This window comes from Poecilia latipinna, unplaced genomic scaffold (assembly GCF_001443285.1).
Source record: "Poecilia latipinna isolate Pla-1442-1.1 unplaced genomic scaffold, P_latipinna-1.0 Scaffold1591, whole genome shotgun sequence".
Classification (NCBI taxonomy): Eukaryota; Metazoa; Chordata; class Actinopteri; order Cyprinodontiformes; family Poeciliidae; genus Poecilia; species Poecilia latipinna.
The window spans coordinates 77816-95076 of record NW_015114207.1 but is presented as its reverse complement, the minus strand read 5'-3'; the positions used below and the strand labels follow the sequence as shown (position 1 = coordinate 95076).

The following is a 17261-nucleotide window of genomic DNA, read 5'->3' as shown; positions in this document are numbered from 1 at the left end:
GGGAAATGAGAAGCAGGTGATCGGTTCGTGTGATCAGCAACAAGAGACCGTGATCGGCGATCACCGATCATACACTTTTTCATGGAAATCGGCTGATTATGATCGGTGGCCGATCGATCGGCACATCTCTAAAAATAACTGAAACTTAACCTTGAAAAAATACTAAAAGCCAATGAGAATAATGAGATTTTAGGCAGATTTACACTTGTTTGTAATCTTAGTAACTCTGAAGGGCGAAATGAGACCAACATTTGACATCTTTTCTATCATTTTTATCCATCCATGACTACGTATGAAAAAAAGAAAATATGTTTCTTTATAAATTTTCATACATTCATCCATGTGTGTTTTTTTTAAGGTTATATATTTTTTTTTTTCTAAATGCTGTAATTCATCATCAAATTTTCCGTTTTAAACTTTTATAATGTACTAAAACAGACTGGGAACTCTCCATACATCAACAAATGAGCCACTTTTGGCATGACAAATGTTTAGGAACCCAGTCAAGCATCTATTACATGTCATATTTGTGTTTGTTTTAACATCAGTGCCTGCCACGCCCAATAAGAAGCGGGCGTGGAGCTGGCCTGCTTACCTGGAGGAGGGGCGAACCATTGCTGCACCTGTGAAACTTTTCAAAGAGGTACGTACAAACTGTAATTTTACTATCACTTTATTTTTATTTTTTTTTTTTTTTTTTTTTTTTAATGTGGTGTCTTATTTATCCAATCTAATGGCGTTGTGTATTTGCCTTGCAGCACCAATCGTTCCCTCAAAGCAGGAACAGTTTTAAGGTTGGGATGAAGCTCGAAGGGCTTGATCCATCTCACCCCTCTCTCTTTTGCGTGCTCACTGTTGCAGAGGTCAGAACACTGATAATGTCTTGTCTTTCTTTTTCAGAAATCAGAAATTTCATCCTCACAGACTGTTTTCATGTTGTCTTACAGATCCAAGGTTACAGAGTCAGACTCCACTTCGATGGTTACCCTGAATGCTACGACTTCTGGGCCAATGCCGACTCGTGGGATCTGAAGCCAGCCGGGTGGTGTGAGAAGAACGGGCACAAGTTATTACTGCCTAAAGGTAATCCCAGACATGTTTATTCATTTTTTACATGAAATTGGAGGTAATGTTTTCTAAAAATCATCTGTATGGATTTGTTTACTTCACTGCAGGCTGTAAAGAAGGAGAGTTTAACTGGAGTACGTATGTGAAAAACTGCAGAGGCCAACTGGCTCCAAAGCATCTTTTTAAGAGCCTCAACACAGTGAGTCCTACACAAACGATGCACCACTAAATAATCTGATCCACCCTGACTGCGTTGAAACTCATTTCATCCTCGTTGTCGCTGCTCTGGTTGTAGTCCGTGACCCCATCTGGATTTAGAGCTGGGATGAAACTGGAGGCAGCCGACAGGAAGAACCCCTCACAGATCTGTGTAGCAACAATCGCTGCCGTTGTCGACAACCGCCTTCTGATTCATTTTGACAGCCTGGATGACACACATGATTATTGGTAGGAAGTTTATTACCCAGGGTTATTTCCCTCTCTCTGCACGCTGACGCTTCCTGTATCCCTGCCACTGTTCTCTACCTCTGATGTGGGATTATGTGAATAAACATGCACATGTGGTTTTTAAACACCAAAATCTTTTTGTTTTTAAATATCTGTTTGTAAAATCATATTTATGTTTTTACTATGTTTATGTTGTTTTATGTAAGGTGTGATGCCAGCAGTCCGTACATACATCCTGTTGGTTTCTGTGAAGAAGCTCAGTTGACTCTAATAACTCCACCTGGTAAGACGCTGCTGGCTAAGCCTGTTTTTATACAACAAGCATTACTAGTATCTTACTGTTATCACAAATAAATGGCAACAAAATGATAGTCTGTAACTGAATTGAATTCTGCATGTTGCTCCTTCAGAAATGCACTGTGTAAATAATTTGTAATCTTTGGTGTTCTGTAAGGTGTGTGTGTTTTTTAACAAGGTATTAAAAGTGAGAAGTTCCACCATTAATTCAAAGTTTCTTCTTCTTAGAACATAAAGATCCCAAGAATTTCTCATGGGAAAAGTACATGGAGGAAGCAGGAGCACAACCTGCTCCTGCAAGAGCTTTCAAACCGGTACAATTATAAACTGGTTCACTCACATTTACTGTATCTTTGTTTTGTCTCTTAGACCAAAGAGGCAATGCTGCCTCCCTAAAATATTTGTGTAGTTTCATATCGGGTCTCTGCAAACGCAAAACAGCAATAAGGATTTAGCTTATGGTCACTGTTGCATTTTTATTACGCTCTGCTGAGGATGCATATTGTGGTTTCTGCTGCAACAGTTTTCTTTTGCCGCTAAAATAATCTTTATGTCTTGAGTTGAAAACAAGGCTGTCTGTTTGACTAATGTCCAGAAAATGTCCAGTTGTCTCTATTTTGTTCTTAATTTTTTTTGGTTTTGAACCCATTTTATCTTTGCAGCGACCTCCTCATGGCTTCCAGGTTGGGATGAAAGTTGAAGCCGTTGATAAGAGGAACCCCATGCTCATCCGTGTAGCTACCATAGTGAACACAGAGGACCACCGACTGAAGGTGTGACGCGTCTCCAGAGGAGTTTCCCAAACACGCTCTTTACTTTTCTTACGCAATTCATATACCTCTCATGTAGGTCCACTTCGATGGCTGGAATATGGATTACGACTACTGGGTTGAGACAGATTGCCCAGATCTGCACCCAGTCGGATGGTGTCAGAAAACCGGACACCCGTTACAGCACCCCAACAGTAAGACATGCTTTAACTCAGCCTGCCTATTCATGTTAAACTTCAATAAATGAGTTTGTAGAAATCCCCACAGCATTGCTTTAATGCTGCCTTGTGTTTGTTTATTTCAGGCACAAGTGATTCATTGCCTGCCCCGGGGCAAGGCTGTCCCACCCCAGGATGCAACGGGGTCGGACACATAAGGGGGCCTCGCTACGGGACGCACTACACGTTAGTTGCTCATGTTTAGGTTCAGCTTCTTCTAGCCAGTCTGCAAAAGTATGAAAATTTGGCTTTGGAAAAACATGTCTGTTTACAGTAATTTATCCACTTCCTCCTGCCTTGATGCAGAACATGTATGTTCTTTGTTTTAACTGCTCTATGTTTCGTTAAACTGAACTTCCACTCTCCTGAAAACCCGAAAAATACCCTCCTGCTTTTATCGTATTTAGTAATGGTGTAAAAAGAGGACAGGAGACTTTGTTCTCAGATGTCAATAATATTTGTGTGGGTGGCTCGCGATCTAAATGTGTTGCTGCTCTCTGTGTTTGTGAGAATCAAAGTGATAATGGCGGCCTCCACCTCCTATTTGTTGCAGGATACTTGTTGCCAGAAATGCGAAATGCATCCAAAAGGCTGTTTTCTGCCCGTATAAAATGTTTAGCTCTTCCTCCTGTGTGCAGCCAGGTGAGCTGCCCTTACTCTGAGATGAACCTGAACAAGGAGGGCTTGTTGCCAGATCGTCTCGGTGGAGAGCGACCTCTCGTCCTCAGCGGGCCTCCGGCACGGGGGCGGCGCCCCGACGCGCACCCGAACAATCCAGCCCAGACCACATCGGCGCCGGCGCAGAGCGAGCCGCCACTGGATCCCCAGAGCAGGTCTGCTCCTGAAAACAATGTTTTAACTAGAAACAAAAGCAGTTCACTTAAAAACTCACCAAAATCACAGTGGTGGTAAGAGGTTGCAGGCTTGAATGGATTTAAATTTACTTCTAGAAAGTGTTTCAAAATAAATACATTTTCTTTTTTTTGCTTGTTCACATGTGCACTCATATTGTGTTTTCAATTATGTATTTATAGTATTATATGAATATTTGAAAGGATTTGTATCTGAACTGTAGTGTCTGTTGCTAGGAAACCAGCGCCTGTGGAAGCAGAGCATTCAGAATGCAACAACCAGCCAGAGCCAGTAGGTGGAGCCAACGAGCAAAGCCACAATGGAACGAGGCCTAAAAGGTGGGACTCATCAGCGCTGAGCCAAAGCTTTCCGGCCAAAACTATCATCTAAACTTTTGTGTGTGTGGTTTTTTTTTTTTGTTTGTTTTTTTCAGAATGGCTCCGCTGCCCAAGTATCTAAAAATGCACTATGTCAAGGATGAGATTAGTGATGGGAAATGTAAGTGGGGGGAGCTTTACAATAAAGCAGGCACCTCGATGCCGCATCCCACTGACTGCTGCTCTGTTCTCCGTCTGCAGCGTCCCCAGAAACCATCTCACTCCAGCAAGCACTACACGAGTCAGTGTTCCCCCCCGGCATCTCCGCCTCCCCCCCGCACAGAGTGGCTCTTTGCTGGGACAAACACTGCCAGCTGCTGCCCGAGGTCCTGGGGCTGACTGCCAAGAGAGTGGCCACTTGGAGCACTGAGGAGGTCAGACATGCCTGCACACTGTTTAACACATTAAAAACAGACATGCTCCTCATTCACCGATCCAACATGAACACAACTGGTTGTTCGGATGAACGGCAACAGTGAATGGATCCTCAAGAAAGAGCTTTTCTGATCATCTTCTCTGCCTGGCAGGCTACCAGCTGAGGTGTTTTTTTTTATCTGTAATAACTAAAGATAGCTGAGATGCAAGAAGAAATTTAAAACATCCCAAGATGTATCAGCTTTTATACAGCAGTTTTATATAACTGGAAGGCTACAATGTTGCCTAATTTTATTCTTTAGAGCTTTTATCCTCTGTTCCTTATTGAATTTGAAAGCGTTAGCAGCTTTTTCAGCATCTCAAAGTCAAAATGAGCTTCTAAATTCTCTGGGTCGATGTCCTTCAACTTTTAGATGCGTCTCTGAATCAAGTAATTAGCAGGACTCTGCAGAACGTTTTTGTATGCTGACGACATCTAATGGTTCCAGGACTCGCCCAGAGTGCTGTTTTATAATCCAAGCCTTGCTAACCGGGCTAATTGCAAATAAATCCAGTTTAAAATGTCAACTTTGTTTGTCCTTTTCATTAAAAATCCTGTTTCACAGCTACTGCTCTCTCACACATGCTGCGTGATGTTGCCCTTACACTTAGGATAAATAATTGATGACAGCTCATGGCAGCAAGGAATCTATTGTGAATGCTCTTCTTCTGTCGTCTTATATCATATTTCTTAAAGAGAAATGTAACCAGAATCAGCTAGAGTCAGAATGTCAAGCTTCGTAAAAAGCAGAGCTTGGAGATCAGAATTGTGATCGATGTATTTTTACAGAACGAGTCACAGTCAAGATGATTGTTGTCTTGGTTTCTTTGTCCACTAGGTGGCCGGTTTTGTCAAAGGACTCCCAGGATGTAAAGAGCATGCTGCTACTTTTAAAACAGAGGTGAGTAATCCCCTTTGTTTCCTACAATTAGAGATTCAACTAACACCTGGTCACCACTGATAACAATCAATATGTTTGATTTTTTTTTTAAAGTCAAGCAGCTTAATGAAGTAAAATGAAATGTAGACGTGATCATTCTTTCTGCACTCTTCAAAATCGAACTGACTAAACCGTTACTGTTGATTTAAATAAACAACACTTAAACAAGGATAATTAAATTAATTCAGTCCAGTGTGAGGGCTTCTGTTTTTCTGCTCACACAAAAAGGAAGTGGCTTCCAGGTTTTTTTTTTATGAAGCAGATTGGGACAAGAACTCTAATACAGCAACTCTGCAGCAATAATTTATTGTGTTGACTCAGTTTGTTTAATATTTAATTATTACTGGCAAAGATGTGTCTTCTGGTGTTTGGGGTTCTTTGTCAGTTTGCATGCTGTTGCTAATTTATGCAGTTTCAAGCATTTCAACTATAATTAAAAACATTTAACTAAATATCAGTTGCTAATAAGATGAACTTTATACTTTTGTATTAATCAGCGACCGCTTTATCTTCTTCATATTTTGTCACATCACAGACCCAAACTTTATTGTTTTGGGAGTTTATGTGATGTATCAACACAAAGCAGCATGTAAATGCAAAACGAATAAAAGGTACAAATAATTAAAATATATTTATTTTTGGCTAGCCTTTGTATTTAGCCAGCTGGACTCAATCATTTCCACCTTTCACTGCAGCACTGGAAATCTGGAGACTGATATTTCTGCTCATTCTTTACAAAACAGCTCCAGCTTAGGTCTGACCTTTGACCTGTCCATATAACCCAGGTGCTCTGCCAGTCTGTTTAGGCTCAGTGTCCTCCTAAACACTGCCATCCATCATCCCATTAACTCTGACCAGCTTTCCTTTTTGGAAGGAAGAACCTTCCCCCAGCCTGATGCTGCCACCACCATGTTCACAGTGGTGGGATTGAACATACATTATTTAGCATGTAGGTCTCATCTGTTGATGCTGGACTGACCGCACAATCTGAGTTTTTTTGTTTGTTTTTTTTTTTTTGTTCAAACAGTTTTTTTTTCCAGACACCCACAAAAAACAATAACTTATTACCAAATGTTAGTATAAAAATGTGCAAAATGTGACTTATTTTCACAATATGTCCCCTTTGAGGTTTACATTCTTGTCCACATCAATATTTGCAAATGCAGGTTTTTATTATCTGACCACAAGCATTCATTCGAGTTGATTTAAAATACTCAATTACTGAAGTTGGGGGGGAAAAAAAGTTATTTTTTTGTTCTCTTTCTAGCAAATAGATGGCGAGGCCTTCCTGCTTCTCACCCAGGCAGACATCGTTAAGATCCTGTCCATCAAGCTGGGACCGGCTCTGAAGATCTACAACTCCATCCTCATGCTGAAGAACGCCGACGAAGAGTGAGACCCGACGTCAGGGGGAGTCTCTCCCTCCACGCAGCTCTCGACTCAAGTCTCAGAGAAAAAAAGAAGAGAAAAAAATCAACTAGAACAAGGCCAATTAGTTTCTCTGCAGTGGTGCAGCTACGAGAGAGGAGAGAGGAGAAAGCCTTTGTCTGGAAGGTGTAGTGTCTCTTCCTCTACGACGGCCAGCTTGGGAGAGCATTTTAAGACACCATGAAGATTTACTAACCCGAGTTGTTTTGTTTACAGAATCTTGAAAACATGCAGGCGCCTTTAAGGCTTCTTAACATTGTACAGTTTACAGATTGGATTTATTGTCCCAGTTGTTGGATTTCTTGTTTGTAAAGAAAAGGTGCTGCGGCTCCGAGCTGGTAGAACAAGTATTATTATTATTATTATTATTATACATTTTTTTGTTTGTTTCGTTTTGAGAAGCTGCAAAATACAATCGGAAAACGGCGAGATTTTTTTAAAATGTGAAACCCAGAGGAGCAGAGGCACTTCAGCGTTTCTCCTATAAATTAGAGAGAGATGACTGCTCAGCAGGCTCAAAGAGCATCGGTGTTTTGGTCATTTGGAGTTGGCAGGAGGTTCGATTCAATAAGAATGCTTGAAACGGCGTCCTTGTTTGTGTGCAGAGATGATTAAGTGTGTTTGAGGAATGGAGATGCAAGTTCCCACTGTTCTGTGTATGTTGCGTTTCTGGTCTGCGGATCGTTTTGGGCCGAGCTGCGACGGCCGGCTCGGTAAATCAAGGAACCTGTCCTGTCTCTGTAGATGCTAAACCAGCTGTTTTTGATTGTTTTTTTTATCGTAGAAAACACACAAATATGAATGTTAAACAACTTAAAGTTGTTCTGGTATCCACCTTTTTGTTCCTGGTTCGAAAAAGCTCTGACTTTGTAAGTAGAGCTAAAAGAAGAAGCCTCTCTCTTTTCTTCTACCAGAGTTTAGTCCTGCTTTGTTATGCAAAGACTAATGATCTGTCTGTACAGGCAAGAAGGACATGAAGACCGTGAACTGACAAAACAAGCAATTTAATGGTAAGGGGGAGGGGCCTTTGTAAATATGCCACGGCAGGTTGGATGTGTACATCAGTAACGGTTCATGCAAACAGCTTTTATTTATGTTTTGTAAATTATGGGATAATGGTACGCTGCTCTGCCTCCTCTGACGGAACGTGTGAATGGGAGACAATAAATGAGATGCACACTGTCTGCTGTCCTCATTTTAACCCCCGCCATGTCGCACACAAACTCACCGATCATCTGAAGCTGCGCTCCGCGACTCCCTGTTGTTTACGCGTCGGCCATGTTTGGCTGATCAACCACAGCGTTCTGAACGCTTTGTCAGACGACAATCTGATTTATGACTTCAGTGAAAGTCAAACTATCTTCTAGTTTTTAGTTTTGTGTTTTTTGTGTGTTTGTATGAATGTGGAAGTGGTGAAGTAACTTCTGCACCTCTTATATATTTATTCACTGGTGTGGGGGGGGGGGAAATCCCATAGGATTAAATGATTGGTTCTAACAAAATCACTGTTGGCACAATTATGGGCACCTCTGTTGGCTATACTAATACTGGTGATATTAGTGTTAAGAAATATTAGTATATTAGATAGTAAATTTGATCTTTCTTTTCTCTACAGCAGTGGTGTCCAAACCTTTTGCTCCAAGGGCAAAAACCGGAAAACTGTAATTACTGGCAGGCCATAAAGTTCATTAAATGAAAAAATGTAAACATTAGTTTATTGGGATTTATTTTCTTTTCAGTCTTTCCTGCTCAACAATAAAAACTTTTATGAAATCTGTAAATCATTGAAGGTCCAAAACATACAAAAGGCTGTTGACTTTTTAAAAAGAAAAACAGGATTTCCACATTTCTGGGGGCAAAAATTGTTTTCTATTTTGATGGGCAAATTCTTTAATTTTTGGTCTTTATGGTCAGGGGTTGAACTAAATCATTTCAAGGGCCACAAATGGCCCCCTGAGCCACTCTTTAGACACTCCTGCTCTAGAGAATCCTCTCTGTTCTCCCAACATAAGTTTTCTTAAAGTTTTTAAATCGGGATGGGGATGTCCATGGAAGAAGATGCATTTGGACTTGATAATAATCCTACATTTTAGCTGAAGCCATCAAAGTTTTTTTTTTCCAAAATGTTGCGGTACTTCAACAAGCTGAGAAACAGACCCACAGCATTAGACAACCTCCACCGTGCTTACCAGTGGCCCTGAGGTGTTTTGGTTATATATTCATCCTTTGTCTCAAGTCAAACCAATCTGGAGTGTTTGACTCAATCTTAGTCAGAAAAGTTTTTTTTTTAGTGGCATGTCTCCAAAGCAGTCAGCGTTTATGTAAATGGAGTATAAATATTGTACTTAATGCTTAGTAAACAAGTGCAGTGATTTAAAAGTGAGTTATTTTTGTAATAAATTGTTCAGAAACTCGGCGGTGGCAGCACAAGCGCCGACTCTCATCTAGCCTCATTAGTCACAAACGTAATTATTGCTCAGACTGTAGATGTGGACAAGTTTAGCTAAGCTGCACAATATATTGAATTAAATTATAATTGTCATTGCAATATTAGTTTTGCAATATTGCTACTACACTGGTTGCAGTAATTGGTGGTGTATCACATTTCAAAGGCAATGCGTTTCCCTCTGCATGCCAACGGTACGCAAGAGTTTGCATGAAATGGAGAGGGGCGTTGTGATGTGTGCTGACCATAATTAATGCAATAATTAGCAGAAGTATTTAAATTACACGTCTTCGTGCATCATGCAGTCCTTGTGAGAACCGAGTTATGAAGACAAACACACATCTGCCTTTCTGCAATCCATTTTGAAGAGTGGAGCAGAGAGAAACGTGTCGCATCACGTTCAACATTTCTTAGACATTCACATCGACTTTGTAATTACAAACATTATTCTGTTGCATCGTTGCGGGCGCCAGTAACTGTCACTGATGATTTTATAAATAAATAAACCCGGGATTTTTCCCTTACAACATGTTTTCAATTGAAAGATTCAGTTTTTTTTTTTTTTTTTTTAAGTTTTCAGGGTGGGAATATGGCGCAGAAATGAAATATTCATTTGAAGCCTTCTTCACATCTTTACCGTTGGTAAGTGTGGAGAGTGCATAAGCTTACTTCCTGTCCTTCAAAAGAAAGTAGTATAGTTAATTTTTAAACAATGTTGAGTTAGCAGTAACGTGTTCATCTAACTGCACTTTGAGTAAATGTAATATTCCCTCATTTTTATTTTTTTTTACTCATGTGTTTTAACAAAAACTCGTGAGATAATTTGTTGCATTGCATAAGACTTCTTGGTGTTTTGAAGGAGGCTCAAACTTAAATCAGTTAATATAAAGTCCTGTAACACGAATGAAAGAGTCATAAATGTGGCCTAAACTTTACTATAAATGCGTGCTTCTGCTGTGGTTTACACTGAACTCAAACCCAGATCTGCTGCGTGTGTCGCCCACATGCACAAATCAACCTGAAACCAGCAATATTCCTGCGTGGGCTACATCCGGCCCACATGGGCTGAAATGAAACTCATTAAACTACCTTTCTGCATGACGTTCACAAACAAAGTTGCCCTGTGTTGCATTTGCTGGCGTAACTGTCAGGAAACGTGTGATTGGTGGTGAGGAGATGACACCGAGACCCAGGTAAGGTGATGAGTAAGATGAGTTTAATGATGAAAATGCTCGATAAACAGTCCAGGACAGGCAGCACGGCAGAAAACAAGCACGGAGCTAAACGCCGGTAGCAACTGACAATAAGGACCAACAGAAGCAAGCACAAACAGGACTTGGCAGTTCAACTGGCGGGTGATAACAGAGAGCAACTAACGTGGGACAGCAAACCACGAACTCAAGGCAGCGTAGACAAGGACCCGACAAAGAACACAGACAACAGGTGAGACTAAATACACACGGGGTAATTAAGGGAATGAGACACACCTGGGAAACAATCAACGGGGAAGACGCAGAGACAGACTCACAGGGAACAGGACTACACAGAAAAACTCAAAAATAAACACACAGAAACACGGAACATGACGGTAACATCTGGTCCTGTGACACATGACAAACCGAGACACGAGGGGGAGGCGGCGGCGGCGGCGGCGGGGGGATCAACATGTGGCCCAAATTTGAGGTAAACCAAATAAAACTAAATTCAGTTCATGTGAACCACACAACCTCCACAGTTCTGCTTCAGCTTACAAACTTTGAGATTCTTTGCTTGTAGAAGCGTTTGTACAGTTTTCACCTTTTCCACATTTTAAGATGTTTAAAGCCACGACCTTCAATGAATATCATTAGTGTTGATCTCTGCATAAATCCGGCTGCTCTGTGGCGACTTCAGAGGTTCATAAGACAATAATCATCAGCAGACAGGTTAAAGACAAAGGTTAAAGCAGGGTTATATTATGAAATATCTAATGAGGCAAGGTTCAATCTATCATCTGAGGAAGACGGGGAGACACACCTGTAAATCATGAGGCTGGACAAGGCGAGCAATAATCAGGGAATCAGCAAAAATCTGGCCCTTTCCAGAAGAGTGGCAAGAAGAAAGAAGTCCTGAACAGTGGAGATGAGGCGCTCTGGACAGATGAACTGTTTTATCACCAACACGGTCTCTCATCCTGAACACACCAGAGATGATGGGAAATTAAGATAAATACAGGGTAATACTGGAAGAAAACAGAGTCCACATGACTGGAGACCAGGGCAGAGGGTCACGACCAGAAACATTCAGCCAAAGCTGCAATAAACCAACGCAAAATAAAAACATAAATGCATGTAAAAATCTGACAAGACTTGGAAACTTTCCTTGATAGTAAAGGAGAATGAAATGAGTCAAAATCTCAAGTTTTGGATCAGTACTTTAGATTCAGATTCACTTTTTAAATTTTACTTTTGTATATTAGCTTCTGTACCTCAAAAAAGATTTTGTTTTGATTTGCTCTTTTTTTTCTATTGATACTGTTTGCCATGTTAGCAAGTTATTAAAGTATTTTAATAACTTTTTGATATTCTGTCATGGGTTTGAACAAAATAATTTAATATAAATATAAAAAGAAAATACACCTATAGGTCAAAAGTTTGTCAAACTTAAATAATAAAAAAAAATATTCCTGTCAATATCGGTGTCAGGAATGGTAGCCCTGCATTTAATCTGACAAAAATTAAAGCTTTTTCCAAACAAATTCAATTCAGCACTAAATAAATGTCACTTTACCAAAAAAAGTCAACTCAATCCAAGACAGATTTCAAGTCAAGTCAATTTCAAACTGAGTTATCAAGCAGTGCAGATTATTTTTCAGATAAGTTATAAAGTTTTCCATCTGGAAACCCAGCAGATTTCATTAAGTCACTCCTGGGTGGGCACGTAGCAACAATCTGACTGAAAAAACAAAAGGCGAACATTTCAACCTTTATGTCACAAAAATTATTAATAAAAAAAGTTAAACTTGTAGTCGACAAATTCTGGAAAATTCATGAGGTGTGATAACTTCCGGACTACTATAAATAAGAGGCATTTGATGTTTTGCTTGGCATTGAATGGTGGCTAAATTCATAAGAAAATCCTCCCTCAAATCTAGGACTGCATGCATTTTCAGCCAGCAAAGATGTACATGAATGATAATTTGTAGTAAAGTGGCGTCATTTTCTTTGCTTGGACGGAAAAGGAGGGCTGCACTTTCTGTAACTTCTACAGAAAACACGACTGACTGCCGATGGGTGAGGATAAATAGTCCCACGGTGGGCTCACCGTGGGACTGGCCTGGACCAGCCTCAGATTCCCACGACCCCTCCTCTCCACACACACACACACACACACAGAGGAGCAAGCAGGCTGCAGAGACGCACAGGCGGACAGCGCGTAGACAGAGGCAGAGCAGCGCTGCACCACTTTTTTCTCTTATTTACTATAAAAGCTACATTTCAGGCTCCGCTGTTGCGCATTGCACTGACTCACACTGTGCAGAGAGGAGGGTTTAAAAACAAAAAACCCACCTAAAACAAAAACGTCCCGATCTCAGGAGGAAATGGGAGAAAGAGTGGATTAGCCGCGGATCAAAAGTGGAGGAGTGGGAGGAATAACGAAACTCGGGATTATGTATTCTGATAATGCCGAGGAGCCGGTTTCTGCTACAGATTTGCATCCAAAACAAGGCAAGTACCCACTGACTGCATGCACACCGCCTCAACACATTAAACGGCTTATTTTATTGAGCAACAGCGCAGATGAACGCAAAAGATTTATGCGTAAAAACACTTCTCCTAACTTGAAATACGACCGGTCTCAGTCCGCCCTCTGAGTCCAATCTCCCTCGGGGGCAAATTAAATTATGAGTTCAGTTCAGAGGACTTCCGCGGAAACGCTTCTTAAGACCGCAGTGAGATCGTGAAGTGAAATCACAAGCGCTGATGGAGTGGTCCAATAACAGAGAAGTCCGGGTTCGGGCTAAGGAGGCTGTGTTGCTCCACAGGGAGGAACTGCAGAGAGGTTGGCATCTCATTAACTTGGCCACATGTCTTATTAAAGCAGCTATTTCCTGTTGTGTGCAATGCAGAGTAAACTGTCTCCCTGCAGCCGCCAGGCGCTCATTCACAGATGCTAAAGGTGGGCGGATCGATCCAAAATATCGATACCGAGGAGGTATCAGTATCGGACTGATGCTAGAGTGTTAAGAGTAGATTAATACTTTAGTTAAAATGTTTTTTTTAATGTCTGGTTTTGTAGTTTCTCAACTACCTTAAAAACATGTTTCTTGTTCTCATTTATACAAGAAAATATGAACAAAAATATGTTTTATTTTTCTACTTCTGTTTATCATATTAATATGTTAAATATTTTGTAGACACCTATAAACTGTTCAAATTCTGTTTTGAGTTTTAGCAAAAACAGAAAATTAAAGGAAAAACCACAAAAACACCTAAATATCAGAAATTTGAAGAAATATGAACCTTGAATAAAAGGTATTGGTGATACTTGTGCTGTATTTATTTGGTATTGTATCAATATCAGTATAACACACCACTAACAGATGCTGCATTCAAGAGAAAAAGAAAAGAGAAAGAAAAAAGAGCTCTGTAGGTTCACTGAGGTCGCCCAGCGGATAACTGGATGTCCTCTCCCAAACAGAACTGGATAGTTCTCGCTGCTTCAACAGCATAAAGAAAATTCTCCAAGACTCATCACACCCCAGACATGCACTGCTTGAATGCCTGCATTTATTCGGGGAGACGCTTCAGATCTCTAAATACTAACATCAACAGTGAGAAATAGTTTAACCCGCCAGCCATCACCATGTTGAATGCTGCTAAGTGGTCGATTTGACCTCGTTGACTTTTTAATCAAGGGATAAGTGCAATATAAGTCATTATTTAGTCTTTCTTTAAGTGAGACAGTGTTTTTATCTGGAGAATTGCATCCAAATTTTGTGGTACAAGGTCTCATGAAGATTTTATTCCATTCTGTGTTTAGTCTGAGGATGACGGCTGCCAGTCCGCCCTGCAGCCCTGCCTCCTCCCACTCCTCACCCGTCTGCCTCCCAGCCTGCCACAAACACCTGAGGAAAGGAGAAGCCCTCCAGACCAAGCTGCGCCTGGGCTCCCCGCCGGGCGTGTGGCTCATGCTGGGCGCAATGGTGGTGCTGGTGGGGATGAGCGTGGCGGTGGCGGGCTACGTCTCCGCCGCTCCGAGGCCGGCCGTGGGCGGACGTGGGAGCACCCACGTTGAGAGGATGAAGCTGGCCGGGCCGGTGGTCATGGGAGTGGGCCTCTTCATCTTCATCTGCGCCGCCACGCTGCTGTACGAGAACCGGGACCGAGAGAGTCTTGTTCGAGACCCTCTGAACGACCTGGAGGACCTGAAGGAGAGCAGCTGCTGGGAGGATACTCAGGAGCAGTGGGAGCACTCGGATGAGGAGCTGTCACCGTGGACCAGCCCGGTCCACATCCTGCCTCTCTGCAGCAGTGATTCTCCTCCTCCTGATGCAGGAGGTGCAACTAATGAGGAGGGAGACCAAGAGGAAGAGAAAGAGGAAAAGGAGGAGGAGGAGGAGGAAGAGGAGAAAAAGGGAAAGTTGATGCTCCTCACCCAAGTTCTGCACCACCAGGCGCCCAATCCTCACCCATCCTCACCCTGCCTGTCCGCTTCTTCTGACCCGGTTCACTCAGATTCAAGCAGCTCGAGTGAAATCGACTTTAATGACCGGACAGAGTCTTTAGAACTGCCCCAGGACTGACGCTCCGCCACGCACAACCACCGGACTATGCACTGCTCAGTGAAGAAGAGCTTCAGAGTTGTTTGTATGTTATAGTGCCTCTGAGTGGCACACTGAGTCACTGTCTCTGAAGGGTGTTTTTGTCCTACATTGCTCACTGACTCATCCACATTTGAAAAATTTTAAGCTGCGCTGTTTGATGTCAACTCGCCATCTTGTTGTCTCAGAGCTCCGCCCGGCTGCCCATAAAACTTCACTTCTGGAGTGACCAAACATGGACCTGCTGTAAAAGTTATTTGGGTGCCAACCTGGGTGATAAATGCTTCCTCTCACACTCATCTTCTCCCCTAGAGGTGGACTTCTCCTTTCTTAAGAGGTTCGCTAAAGAGGATGAGCCAGATTAGGTCCTGAATGAGTCTTTATCTTATCTCACGTGCAGTATAATCTTCTCTTTATCTCGGGGAAAGTTGTGTTTCGGTGTAAACAAGAGCAGCACAAAAGCCACACTCCTCTCACTCGACACCTACAGCCATGCTATTAATACCAGCTGGTGCTCGATTGCAAGATCCGGATTTCTTACTGTAAATTTCAACAGTTTCTTTGGATTCCCACATTCAGCTGTTCACATTTCTCCCCTTCCTTCAGTGCGGCGTCGAGAGATCTAAGAGAATCTGAGAGTGGATGAACAGAAACGTGTAACAGCATTTAAAAACACAAATTCTGGTGAGGCTGCGATGAGTTATTCTTGACGTAACTGAGAAAAATCACTCCTGTCGGTTTGAGTAAGTGATGCCTCACTCTCCCACCATCGCGACCTCTCATCTCCCATCTCTTCATCACCTCGTTTCCTACGCTTTATTCAAATTTTCATTACTCCATCTCAATTCTTGGCTTGTGCAAAACTGAGAAAGAGCACAAAAAGTAAATAAAGCACAAGAAAACATTTGGAAGTACAATTGAAGGGATATTTCAGAAAAAGATTCTGTTGTAAAGAGTTAATATTATCTCTTATCAAATAATAATTCTTTGAATTAGTTGATCTTTGACAGTGAAGATACCAGATAGTCAAAGAGGGAGATCAAGACCAAAGTGGACTTCTGCCATCTTAAAAAAAAACCAACCTCAAAAACATCATAGCGGTAGACAAAAACGATATTTGATTGATTTTTATAAAAGATTACTATCAGATTTTTTCCCGACAAGCAATGTTTGAGATGCTAATTTTCAACTTGTGTTTCACATGGAAGATTATTGGTGGGACTCCGCCTCCAAGCTCCTTCTCAGGTGTAAATAATCTGAGTATTTTCTATTGTCAAATGCTCAATGCCAACATGGAAAAAACCCAAACTCAAACATCATAGACGCTTATGTAATTATAGTAACAACCTTCTAAAATGTTAAAATTGCATTGGACTGTTGTTGTATTTTCTTACAGAAGACACTGAATATTTACAGCTGAAATAAAGCTTAGAGGTGGTGCGCTACCAGTAATCTTCCCTATGAAACAAACTTAAAATACAACTCAAGAGTAACTATCTGAAAGAAAATGAATGTACACTCAGCACAAAATAAGAGAATTTGTGTTTGGTAATAAAAATTCTTCGTTGTGACAATTCTTCTAGGTAATAAATCTTACGCTTTTGGAAAGGCTGTTCATCTCCCTTTCAATGGTGCTACATTTGTAGGCAAAATGTATTTGTAGAATATAGGGGGGGGAAATAAGTATTTAATACACAGCTGACTTTTGAAGTTACTTACAAAGACGGGAGAGGTTTGCAATTTAATAATAATAATTAGCATTTTACTGCATGAAATAAGTATTTGGTGCTATAGAAAAATGTAACTTAATATGGCTTGCAGAAACCTTTGTTCCTGTAGTTGTTGACCAGGTTACACATGCTGGCTGCAGTAGTTATTTTCACCACTCCTTCATACAGATCTCCAGGTTTTGGGGCCACTCCAGGAAACGGAAATGCTCCTAAGAACCATTCCTTAGTTCCCTTGCTGGTGTGTTTTGGGTCATTGTCATCGTAGAAGACCCAGCTATGACCCATCTTCAATGCTCTTACCGAAGTTGTTGTCCCAAAATCTTGCGATGCAATCCTATCCATCCATCCTTTCCTCAGTGAGTCCAATATCCAGCTAATGACCTGATTATTTGACTCAGGCGTGTTGAAGCAGAGAAACATCAAACAGTCGCAGGACACCGGCCCTTAAGGAGTGGATTTGATGATCAATA

General features: G+C 41.4%; 2 protein-coding genes across 5 annotated transcripts in view; both read left to right on the top strand.

Annotated features, from left to right (window-relative positions):
- l3mbtl1b (L3MBTL histone methyl-lysine binding protein 1b) overlaps nt 1–7994 on the top strand; it is a 16325-nt gene extending 8331 nt beyond the window's left edge. For both annotated transcript variants that reach the window (XM_015059020.1, XM_015059021.1), the window contains exons 7-22: nt 549–643; nt 759–863; nt 948–1083; nt 1176–1267; nt 1364–1515; nt 1722–1798; nt 2041–2126; nt 2475–2585; nt 2662–2776; nt 2887–2986; nt 3439–3633; nt 3889–3990; nt 4086–4150; nt 4231–4403; nt 5283–5345; nt 6652–7994. In XM_015059020.1, coding sequence (XP_014914506.1) covers nt 549–643; nt 759–863; nt 948–1083; nt 1176–1267; nt 1364–1515; nt 1722–1798; nt 2041–2126; nt 2475–2585; nt 2662–2776; nt 2887–2986; nt 3439–3633; nt 3889–3990; nt 4086–4150; nt 4231–4403; nt 5283–5345; nt 6652–6780 — 1796 coding nt within the window. In that variant the 3' untranslated portion in view covers nt 6781–7994. The remainder of the gene's footprint in view (nt 1–548; nt 644–758; nt 864–947; nt 1084–1175; nt 1268–1363; nt 1516–1721; nt 1799–2040; nt 2127–2474; nt 2586–2661; nt 2777–2886; nt 2987–3438; nt 3634–3888; nt 3991–4085; nt 4151–4230; nt 4404–5282; nt 5346–6651) is intronic.
- Nucleotides 7995–12468: 4474 nt separating this feature from the next.
- On the top strand, nt 12469–16669 carry LOC106963868 (uncharacterized). 3 transcript variants are annotated; one of them, XM_015059014.1, is made up of 2 exons: nt 12469–12965; nt 14281–16669. In XM_015059014.1, the coding sequence occupies exon 2, from the start codon at nt 14288–14290 to the stop codon at nt 15041–15043; it is 756 nt and encodes a 251-aa protein (XP_014914500.1). In that variant the 5' UTR covers nt 12469–12965; nt 14281–14287; the 3' UTR covers nt 15044–16669. The 3 variants fall into 3 exon arrangements, with proteins under 3 accessions (XP_014914500.1, XP_014914501.1, XP_014914503.1); XM_015059015.1 differs by lacking the exon at nt 12469–12965 and adding an exon at nt 12972–13299; XM_015059017.1 differs by lacking the exon at nt 12469–12965 and adding an exon at nt 13306–13416.
- Nucleotides 16670–17261: the final 592 nt, after the last annotated feature.